Consider the following 12634-nt stretch of genomic DNA (forward strand, 5'->3'; position numbering starts at 1 on the left):
AAGTAATTATTAAATCATTAGGACATAGCAGCTAGTATATGGTCCCATAAGAAATGAGTTCAGGTTGTCTCAATGGAATCACATTAAAATCATTTACAGATAAATGCTATGGGCACCCTCTGTCTATTCCATTTATAACACCATATGCTGTGACTACAGCTGCTTCAGCATCCTCGTGCATTGAATTTTATAAATCCCTGAATTATTTTTTCTCATATTATCCAGGAAATAAAAAAAAAAAAAAAGCACCGAAACAGGGATTTTCAGCATTTCTATTTCTCATGATAATATTCAGTTTTGAATGTACTTTTCTAAGATCTAGGAGTTTGTTTTCACTCATGCTTGTAAAACACAAAGTATTATTAATCAGATAAATAAATAAATGCATTCTAATAATACTATTTACATGTTGGGACCTCCAGTTCCACAGAGTGTTTATTTATTGCAGGACATAAAATATTACAAACTCTCCTTCCCTGAAAACTGCATGAGCCGATTTATTCTATCTTATTTACACCAGTTTGTACCTCAGAAAATTTTATGGTGAAGGTACAAGAAAGCTTCTCTTCTTCCCCTAGGTCCCTGATCCTTTTAATCTCCAACAGTGTTTCTCCTTTCTTCTCTTTTTATTTTTTAAACTTTATTGACATGCACATATACTTGGTTTACCTATTTTATTTCACAGCATTGTTATGGCAGAAGTGGATTATTATAAGATTATAGCGGCTAGCCATGTAAGACTCTCTTTCATCAGGACGAAATATATGCTGTGGTGAACTGTCATTACATGTCATTATGGATGATCCAGAGGAAAAGCTTTTTTCTGCACTGCTCATTTCTTGCTGGATCAAATGGTGGAAGTTGCTGGCTCTGGGGCCACATGACGAACAGCATGCATGTGGCCAGGGAAGACGGGATATGACAATCAACCTTTTAGGGCAACTTAGCTGTAAATGCCAGTCTATTCCTTCATTCCCACAAACTCAGCCTGTCATATTTAAGGATCCCTTATTTGTAATGCATTGTTCCTAACTTTTGCTTCCTACACCGCCTATTCTTTTTTAAGGGCCATCAGTTACCTTTGTTTAGCACTCTCGTTTATAAGACTGAAAAAAATGTTTTACCAGTATGTACTACAGAAAGAGATATACTGAAACCATGTAATCACAATGTTGAATATCTGCCAGATGGATATGTAACAGCAGCTGATAAACTACAGATAATCCAAGCATCAAACCTAACTCAAGACTAACCAAAGGGAAGGCGTTTCAGAGGCATCACTGCGTAACAGTAGCAAACTAGATACACTCCATCCCTGCCAGACAGAAATTTACCTTGCATAAGAGACCAGAATTGAGACACCTTTAGTTATGCTGGTTATGGCAAAGGGGGTTCTGGTCAGTTTGTATATAATAAAAACCTGTTGGGACATGCGATGACAAGGAGATAATTATTCGAAATCTGAATCTATTTCCAAGAGGCCAATTTAGAACAGGCCGTGTTAAAAAAAAAATCCTGATTTTGGCAGCGCTTTGAAGTGTCTTGAGGCTTGGTTTGGCTAGATTGCTTGCCAAATAAGCAAAGAAAAAAGGGAAGCCAAACTGCAATGATAGCTGGTTACAAGATACATTATCTTTTATTTCCCTACAGTTATCTTTGATTACAGTACTTTTTTAAAGGTAATAAATGCATTGCCATAAAACATTCATCTCTTACAGAGTTATTGCTAAAGCTTAACCCAACCTAGCTTAAGTTTCAGCCTGGTGCACCCTGCTAAACCCCCACCCTAGCTGTAACCTTACCTACAGACTACAGACCTTCCCACCTTTACAGATTAATCTGGTAGATCCAATTTGCATGTATTAGCATTCAGAATCCTAAAGAAAAAGATCTATTAAAAAATCAAGCTGTGTAAAGGTTGCTTCAGGAATTTTTTATGACCAAACCTCAACATTCACAGAAAACATTCGCTTTCACTTGTGTTCTGATGCATATAAGAAAATGATTTTTTTTTTTGATAGTTGAATAATTACTGTCAACAGAAACGACTGACATAAAATAGAGCTAACAGTGTTAGTCTTGATTTTCTGATAATAGGACACTGCTCTGTGGTGGCTTAGAAAAGATTTCGAATGGGAGACTGTATCTATGACAACCTGTAGCTAAACTTTTCCACTTTCATCATATAAACAGTAATTACTTAATTTCTTCTTTTTTAACTATATTTTTGGTGGCTCATGATAGCATAACAGCTTCTAGTATTTTCTAGTAGCTGATATAAAATAAGCATGAGGAAGTAGAAGCTGGATGCAAGTTGGTAATCGGTAGAGGACTGAGTGTTCTGGAACAGACTCAAATAAGAATAATGGAGCTAAGAAGTCTGACTAGTTTAAAGACTGAGTTTAAGTTTAAGTACTTTAGTAAAGTTTAAGTAAAAAGGCATCTTCAACGATACACCTGCTTGCAAGGGCTGAGCATCAACTTTACCTTTCACTCACAGTTTCTGCACTGTTGAAAATCTGCTCGGTTTAGGAAACTTATTTCTTTCCTACTTTGGAGTAGATAAGATGAATAAGTAAGAAGAATCAATTCTACAACTTCAACAGTACAGAACGACTTCACAGAACAGAAGTGAAAAGAAAAAGAAACATTGGGATGCAATTCGTCTTCAGAAGTTCCAAGCGATTATTTATCACGGTTAAAGAGCAGTCCTCTAATTAATTAGGCATGATCTTCTCTAGGGTTTTACAGAAGCTAATTAAGCGAGTTTATCTAGAAATTCCTGAAAAAGTCACAAAACTTAACACACTATCAGATTCTTTTCCACAGAGCTTTCAAACTCTATATGCAACTGATGAGAGAATATATACTCCATCTACACATAAAATATTCCTGAAAATCCTTCAATATTTTTTCTGTAAATTTTTAGAACAAGGACTGCAAGGACCTAAGAGTGAAGTATACATTAAACCATATTAACTGTACTTTTAAATTGTTATTTGCTGGCAAGAACAAGTAGGAAAAATACTTTGTTAAATTTCAAATAATGTAGCCGCTGGTAACAAATGTAAGCATGTTGTTCTTTGATTTAAGCTACACTTGTTTTTCAAATGAAAGAAACATATGCTGGATAATTTGGAGGAAACTATTTTTCTTTTAAGGATGTCTCATCTGAACTACTCAAATTCAAAGCAGATGTACTACTATTTTAAAGGACTTGAGGGAAGTGAATTAATAAAATTATTTCCAAATGGCTCACAGCTGATGTTCTAAAGGCTTCATAGTGATTTTTATTTATAAATTGTGTAAAACATCCGATTCTTAAGGAGGAATGCCATTTACAAACAAAGCATCAAAAGGAAGCGTCCAGTGTTTGATTTATTAAACTGGTTTGACCTCAATTTCCAGCTCTCATCCCGATTAGTTTTATCATCTTAAGTAACTGCATACCACGTGGCATGTGAAACCATTATCAAAATCAGAAGGGTCATTATCATAAGAGTTAATTATGGATTAAAAATTAATTATGTCATAATATGTATGTTAAATAAATGTCTGAGGTTGTATTTTATTACATTCTACAGCATACATACACACCATATTTGCACTTTTTAAATTGCAAAGGTAAGTTTCCTATTAATGATCTCACCATCAAATTTCTAAGCCCTGTGGCCTGGGTAATACATTCTGGAAGGGAGGATGACATATTAAATATTTCCCCTATTAATTCTGCTTATTTTTGTACTAGATTTGAGAAACATTCCTGGCTAATATTTAACACTATGTGGTTCTTATCTGTCATGGCCAAAAATGTGAGACCATATAGTTCTTGGATCTAAAAAATGTTATTGACCGTACTGTTTATAAGTACAATGAAATAATGTATGAAATATTCAGTTTCTGTTAAATGTAATAAACTCTAAATCTAATTCTTTATATAGCTTTAAGACATCATAGCCTATTTTGCTCTGTAACCCAATATTCTTGGTCTATTTAACAATATAAGCACAGATCTGAGCACGATCTGCCAACAATGGAAATTGAATGGAAACTGTAATGTAATCAAAAGAGTTGCTAGGAGTTGGTGTGATAGCTCTGCCCTGAGCTCACTGAATAGCCTTCTATGAAAGGATTTTTACGGGTAGCCAAACAACCATTGTGAAATGGGCTAAAAATCTAGTAAGGCCACAAATATAAGCAAATATCATTACATTAAAAAAACAACAACAAAAAGACTCTTTGCAAGGTCAAGACCATGCACATTTGTGGGAAGTATATATCCTGGATAAAGTCTCACCTTCAGGGCCACCAATACTGTATTAAATTATAGTATACATACTAATATTCACTGTAACAAAAATACAAGGGGTCTGATGCATACTGCAGTTCTAGAAGTGTAAAAATTGATCAAATTAAAAGAATGGAAGAAAATTCACAAGAAGTACATATGGGAAAAATAAATGAAGGTATGTACACCCAGGTTTACCATTCATAACCAGGGAAATGAGAAAGCTGGTTTCCAGCCATGACATAATCCTTAATTATAGCGGTTTTCTGCTTTTGCAGGTGTCATGAAAAGATTTTCTTGTTCACTTTAAATCAGCTTTAAAGTTAACCATAATTACATCTCTGCAGATGTCTAATTCAGCATTACTTAATGCAGCAAATGGTCTTAAAATAGTAAAAATATACAAAACAACAAATACAGTCATTACATCGTGGTCAATATACATAACTGTGATTCTAATGGAGGAACCATTTGAATTGTCACTCAGATCAGGTTTTTTGAGTTATACTCACTCCCTGACTCACAGTATGATTGTCTTCAGTTTTTAAAAAACCTGATCAGAAGACACGACATCTATTTAGAGAAGCACAGAAACTGAGCACCTCATCCTTTCATTCAATGTCTGCTACCACAGACTAGGAGAAAATCAACTTCCATGTTTGCATTAACCTAAGATTTACCAAGCACTGTACAGGATCTCAGGTGTTGTGACAGTACATAGCTGCCACTACTCACCTCTTTCTTGAAACTTCTTTTTGCCTTCCCATGTTCTTAACATAAAACTCTTCCTGGAATATTTCCTGTGACTTTTTTTTTTTCCCCCATTAGTAGATCCAAAAATGAGCTACACAGGAGCTTAGTGAAGCTGTGTGTCACTTTTTCTATCTTGAATATTTGAGCTCATCATCTTTAACTTATACTGACAAAAACTGTAATTAGACTGCACAAGTACTGAGAGTTTGAAGGAAGAAGGCAGAAGAAAGTAAGAATTTTTAGGCATGAAATACATTTTTACAAATGCCTGCCGGAGAGAAGGGAGCTGAACAAGGACTGCAGTGGTCAGAAAATGCAAACATGAGTGGGAAGAAATGAAAGGAAAAGTAGAAGTGGAAAACAAGTGATGGAAAAATCAGTACAAAAAGATGAAGAAAAGTAGCTATGGTACAAGTTTCTGTAAGACTGGAAGTGAGGCATAGGAACTTACATTTCATAAGGCATGGACAGAAAAAGGGCAGAAGTTGTTAATAACATGGTAGGTATATAATAAGGAATACAGGATGTAAAGCCACAACAAAGAAGACATGGACAATAGGAAGGATTTATAGGGAAGGACAAAAATAAGTACACTGTACAAAATAAGACACAGCAGGACTGAGTTTGGAGATGTATAGAAGAAGAGACAAAGTTTTCCTGGAGGGTTGAATCTGAGAAGAAAAGAGACTCATCAGTACTGACAGAACCAAGAAACACCACTGAAGAATTAGAAAGTGAAACAAGTAATACCACTTATCACAACTCCATTTATAAGATGCAGAACAGTTATAGAAGAAAAAGAGATGTAAATTTTCAAAGGTAGAAGATATTAGGGTGAAAAGTCAGATGTAAAATCCCTGCTGTGCAGTAAAAAGAAAATTAATTTATTCTGACTGAATGGCAAAATTTGAGATACACTATTCTAAAACCAGTACACAAATCTATCCTACTCCCCCAACATCATTCCAGTATTGTATTTAAATTTTTTTTTCATGACAGATACTATAACAATACAGAATGTGATCAACTACTGCCAGTGCAACATTAATTGTTGCAGTATTTCCAATCCTGAGGATAATCTGCAGCATATCCAATCACCCTCTGTTCCACATAATACAATGCAGGAAAAAAAAAAAAATCCTTGGTTTAGGTCAGTCAAAAATGTCTCAAACATTATAACAAAGTATACAAGAATATTTTCTATTTGAGACCACAAATGAAGAGTTCAAAGTGAAAAAACAAATCTGCAGAGTCTGCACAATAAGACAGAATCACTGCCTGCTGTAGAAACAGTAGGCTAGTATTTTTTCAATTGACATTGCACTACATGTTTACCCATGTCATTGTTAAGACTAGCAGGATATTTGCATCTTTAATGGTTGTCCTCTGTAAATCCAATGAGCAGCTTGTTTACGCACAGAGATTTAATAAGGACTTAAATTCTCCTACTTAAATGTATCTCTAGAAATTTAAGTCTGGGGGTATGTGAATTTTGACACCTAAGAATCTGCTGCAGTTTATCAGCAAAACAGAAATAAATCCAGTAGACTCTGTACATATGACAGGAATGTATATAACAGAACTCAATCTGAAAGGAAAACATTTGTTCTAGTGAACAACAAACACTTGTTTGGCATGAGACACTTGAGTGGCACGAGATTAGCAGCGATGCAAATTACCTTTTTGCGTGCTGCTAAAAGCATCTTTGGATTGTTCTTTCATCTCATTATGGCAAACTCAGGATACACAATCTATCATCACTTCCACTGAGTATTTATTCAGTGCATTGTAATGCACTGATTTGTTGTGACTTTTTAGCCCAATGGAGTGTTAATACCACAGCTGGGTATCCATGATAAAAAGAAGCAAGCGGAAGAAGTTTAACTTGCACAAATGAGCAAGACAAACTGCTAGAGGTCTTTCTTGAAGACACAGATTGTTTTATCCTTACTTTTCACCTAATTAATGCTTATTTCACTCAATTATTTTCTCTACTAGACATAGCAGAATGACATTTACAAAAAATCCGTAAAAAATGTTGACAGATGCATACAGCCTTAATGGACAGTATAAACTTGGCAGGCTAAGGTAGATGAAACTTGAAACAGGAAATTGTCCCAGGTCTTTGCTTCAATCTCTGTTAAATTAAGGCTGAAGCACCCTTTGTTTAGACTGAAGAGATAGAGCATCTTCTCCTATCCCCAGCAGGAAACTACACATAGTGATATGTTAGTAACCATAATAATTTTACTGCTCATTAGAGAAGAATAATGTATCAATTATGCTCAATAATTGCCCTATGGCAATGACTGGAATACGGAATCTACGTATATACAGTATACGTACAGTACACGTACACAATGAGAGACTACAGCTATGGCAATGAGAGTACAAAATACAAAGAAATTGTAGAAAAGATATATTAGCTTCCCTTTAGTCGACAGGCACAAGTAGGTTGCAACCCACCTCCTGCAATAAAGCAAAAAATCCACTTTTCTTTTTAATTCAACTTCTAGAAGAGAAAACATAGTATAGATCCAGATAGCTGTGAATTAGGACAAACACAAGCCTAAAAATGATGCCTAAACTTCAGCAAATTTGTCAAGTACTTTGATTGAGGTTGAGAATATGAGTCCAAATGGGTATACAGGAAGCAATCATTTTTTCATGAAGAATACGTGCTTTACTGTGCACACAAATTCTTCCTTCAGAAGGCTGTAAATTACAGTATTTATGGAATCTTAATGATCTAAACACAGTTGGAGCCTGAAGGTCAAGGCTGCAAACTGCATCCTAAATTTCTGTTTACAGATGAAGCATAGTATTTATTGCTGCACTGCTTGTGCTGCTATAGTTAAAGGACTGCCAGCATTTCCATTATAAACCCCTATTTCAGGGGTTTATAACTTGCCCATCAATCTTCCCACTGGGATGAAACACAGCATATGAGGTCCTGGCTGTGAGACTGATATATATTTTTTTTGGTTTTGTTTTCTTTACCAAATTACAAAAAGAAAAGTGTGAAGTTATATAAGCAAAAAAGTACATCAGATTTTTTCAAATATTTCTAGTGTTCCTGTCATACTATTCAATAATATCTTCAGAACACAAAATACATTTGTATCACTGCATCAATTAATGGAAGGACTTTCAATACCTAAACAGTGAAAAATAACTCAAATAAAGACATACTGCTAGATTAATTTTTCAAAAGAAAATGTACCGACGATTTTGAACGTCAGGAAAGGAATTCAGAAATCTACCACTGTCCTTGATCCTGTCTGCATTAAAGTAAGCCTACAACTACAACTGCATACCTTGAACAGTACAAAGAATGCATTATTTTCAAATAAGTTTCTAAACGATCATCATCTAAATGATGATACACAAGGTGTACTTTACAGCTATATACTACAGATGATGTTAAGCAGAATACTTCAGAGTAAAAAGTCAAAAAATACTTCCCTCAAACTGTGAAGTAACCTTATCATCTACTATTAAATCTTGTATCAAATTTAATGAAATCAGTAGGGGAAAATTACAAAACTTTCACCTTCACATTATCTACTTTGCCAGTGTAAGTACTGCACTCTGTCCTGAAGTGCTGCTGTGAGCAGGAAGGTGAAAAACTTAATTTACCTTCTACCTGTATATCTAGCAATTACATCTTGCTGAATAACAAACATAATACTGCAAACACTGCAAGAATTTAAACATTAGAAGTCCTCATTAAAAAAAAAACAAAACAAAACAAAAAAAAACTCATTGAAATCCTAAGTTCTGGTAGAATTTATTTTTATAAATAAAGAACAAATGCATACACTGGGCCAGATTCAACAATGTGTTGTGATGCAACACAGACACATTAGATTATATTCAGCAGCTTCATGGATCCTTTGCAACACCATACCAGTTCAAACAAGAAAGATAGCAGCGTTGAACCTGGAATATTAGACTTTCCTTAATTACATTTCAGTGTATCTCTTTATATTATAAATCCAGTCATGGCAGGAATGAAGCAAATTAGTCCCTCCCCAAATATCATGATTATATTTTCTGTATTATAGCTCTGGGGATTTTATTCACTGACACTGTAGGGTTCATCACAACTACCCTTTTATTTTTCTTTTCCTTTTGGTATTGTTAAAAGATGACTGCATTTGTTTTATGCTGTTCCTAACACTTTTGGAAGAATCTCTCTCTCCTGATGCTGTAGCTTTCTGCTTTTCTTCCAAAGTCTACCTCTACCATCTGTCTACTTTATGCCCACTGGAAACAATCACTTGCAGTAACTTGAACAAGACATTTGAAAATTTTTTTTCCATCACCTGCAACAAATTATTGTTTTATTACTGTAGTTGACTCTGGCTGTAAGTACATTTATATTCCCACATAACACAGATCCTTCCTTCACTTCTTTGTTCTGGCCCCTTTCTGTCTCCTGTGTACGAATGCTAGTTCACTTCTGAGCTCTCTTTCATGAACATATCAACCAGTTCCCTCTAAAGCAAAATCTGGGTATGGCTTTAGGGACAGTTCTACCTGGGGACCCCTCCTAATAGTCAGTATGGAGGAGCCATTGGTTTCCTTCAGCTGCACAGGCCTTCAAACTATCCCAGTAGGCCTGGTGAACTCAAACAACATACATGACTTCATTCTATAGCCCAGGGCATGCAAAGCATATCCTTGGGGTCAAGCTATAAAATGTTACATTGATGGACTGAAATAGAGTGCTCCAGACACTTTGTGCAGAAGTACACTTTATTACTTCTCCTGTGCAGCCAGAGAGCCTGGCATTACACAGGGCAGACTTGGCCAGTTCTTTCTTTGAAAACTTTTTTGAAGCTACTGACTACCACAAGTTTATTTATTGATTTATTTATTTATTTATTTATTTATTTAGGTAGAGGAATCTATGGTTAGAGATACAGACCTGCAGACTTCCTTCTTAAAAGGTGAAAGATAGAATGATTATATTTAAAACCAACCCAGGCAATGCTGCAGAATACACACTGCAGAATAATTCTTACAGGAGACAAGATGTCATAAATGGTGGCTGACTAATGCTTTATCATTCACTCCACTCTACTGTCTTTAACTGATTGAAAAGCAGCCAAGAATAATGCTATGTAATTAAATACTTTAAACAATGCTACATAGGGTTTTGTATAATTCTAAATCTTCAATGACCTGTAAAAAATTTTAAATAAAATATAGGTGGAGTTTGTCAAGCACTATAAGACTTCAAAATATTTTCCTCTTTTAAAAGCCTACTGTACTATCTAATACAAGTATCTGTCATGCTGCCTGAGTTGACACCACACAGTACATCTTGTTAGCTGTGATGTCATGACAAACACCACAGTGCTGTATTTTAATGACCCCCTGTATTGTAATAAAGTTGTTTTCTGCAGAGAAGATAAGGAATAAAAAATAGCTTTAATCTTGGATACTCAATTGATATTTTTTTTTAGAAGTGCACAACAGTTTTGAACACCAAGCAGTATGAGATTACCATTTTAGGTCAAATGGAGAACATGTTAAACACCATACCTGTAAAGTCCTGGAGGAGCTTGCTGAACCAGGAAGCTTTTCTCTAAGCTTTGCAGCACATCATTGAGCATCCTGACTCTGATAGGAGCTCTCTCCTTGGGGTCATTAGCTGGGCGCATCTCATCTGATTGGAACAATTCTGCAGTATCCCTCAGTCGTGATGCCACCGCAAGCAACTGAGAAGCGTCTACTTCATCACCTATGAACACTAAGAGAAAGACACTTGCCAGTAATTCAAGTAACATTATTTATAACTCTTGCTTACGGATTAAAAGTAACAGTTGAATTAGAGCCTGAGATTCTTTTCCCTCGTAAAAATCACGTAATAGATCGAGGAAAGCCATAGATCATTGTGTATATGTTGTGATCTATTTTTCAAAGAGGATCAATTTGGACTGTGACATTTTAAGATCTCATAACCTGTCAGGAATGATTTTGGGGTACAGCTTGGAACCTACCATTGAAAAAAACAGTCATGAAGAAAGCAATGTTTAACTATTAGTAACTGCAAAATTTCCTTCTAAGATAGTGTTTGTTCAATTCCATGGATGCTACTGCTCTCAAGTTTGAAAGAGAGGGGTGTGTGCTTAGATGCTATATAGAAAAGTGTAATCTAGAGAGCTTAATTGAATTTTGTTCAACATTTTAAAATTCTAGGGGTTAACAACACTTCTAGAAGGGATATGAAATTGCTTCTTTTAATCACTTAAATCATATGCCAATGAGCCAACTAACACTTTAACTGATATACAAATTTATATTCTAAATCGGTCAATGTTTTCAAAACTTTTAAAACTCTGAGTGTTAACTGTTACTTTTTAATCTGTTACAGACACCAAAAGAATAAAAACCCTCAGCACTTTGGAGCACGTGACAATTTTGTATTTCCTGGTTCACAACCCAGAAAGAAAAAGCAATACATGTATTGGAGACTTGTGAACATGCAATATATTCCCACCTGCAGTGCAGGTGAAGAGAATGCCTTCCTTTCCCAGTGTGTGCATAGACTGTCTTAAGATGGACCAAATTTATACAAGCTCACAGAGAGAGAGCAGTGTCTGAACCTGATACAAAGTCAAAGCAGTATCAACCAGCAAAAACATTCCAGGATGCAGAAATGATCTTTAAGGCCAGGATTCACTTTGCGTATTAAGGACAAGAAATGAACCTCTTTTTTAAAATATGTTTTAAATGATTATTTAATCAAAACAAACCATTTAACTTTAGAAGCGGACTGACCTTTAGTTGAATGTACAAATCTCCATGCATTTACTAACTTAGTGACTGAGTTGATTAATCCAGCAAGGAGGTTCAAGATATAAGTCAAATGAATGCTAAAGTTCCTGGCCTAATAGATATACGGAGAGATCAGAAATAGTAAAGGGAGAAGCTCAACCAATTTCTCAAACTATGTATGGATGAAAGCTGAAAGGTGAGTATATAAAAAGAATGGAAAAACAAATAGATACAACTAAGACATTCAAGAAAGTGCCTGAATATTATATATTATCCTTCTAATATGGAAAAGGAGAACTGTTATTGGATACATTTCAGCAAAGGGAAAGTTGTTCATAGATTCATATGCATTCCTGTCATTCAGCTGACTAATGCATTCCAATCTAGCACAACAGAAGATGTTCCAAAATACATTGTCATGGAGAGACAGATGCTGCTTCGAGAGAAACTGACAGACTTCCTGAGCTATGAAGATGAATTTCAACAATGAATGGAAGTTCCCTGTGTGAACAGGAGTGAGAGAAGATGGTTTATGTAAGTCTTGGTTTGGGACAAGGTTGCTTTGTTAATGGCTCTTGATCAGTTTGCCCTTCCCTAATTAGAATGGGTAACAGGCGCAGGCTTGGTATCTTCCTCATTGAGTATGGAGTAATTTAAAGTTTGAGTGAGTTAGGTTGATACCTCAGAAGAGCATTCTCCAAGCATATAACCTTGGTACAGTTTGGATATTTGCAAAATATCAGTATCATCAATTTTCAAATCTCAGACACAGATCCTGTGTAGCCGAAAACTTTACAATTTCTG

At 35.3% G+C, this 12634-nt stretch overlaps 1 protein-coding gene across 8 annotated transcripts in view; it reads right to left on the reverse strand.

Annotated features, from left to right (window-relative positions):
* The window catches only part of NAALADL2 (N-acetylated alpha-linked acidic dipeptidase like 2), a 437725-nt gene that overhangs the window by 11794 nt on the left and 413297 nt on the right, over positions 1-12634 (reverse strand). For all 8 annotated transcript variants that reach the window (XM_040567010.1, XM_040567016.1, XM_040567011.1 and 5 more), the window contains one exon: positions 10595-10802. In XM_040567010.1, coding sequence (XP_040422944.1) covers positions 10595-10802 — 208 coding nt within the window. The remainder of the gene's footprint in view (positions 1-10594; positions 10803-12634) is intronic.

This window comes from Cygnus olor, chromosome 9 (genome assembly GCF_009769625.2).
Source record: "Cygnus olor isolate bCygOlo1 chromosome 9, bCygOlo1.pri.v2, whole genome shotgun sequence".
NCBI lineage: Eukaryota > Metazoa > Chordata > Aves > Anseriformes > Anatidae > Cygnus > Cygnus olor.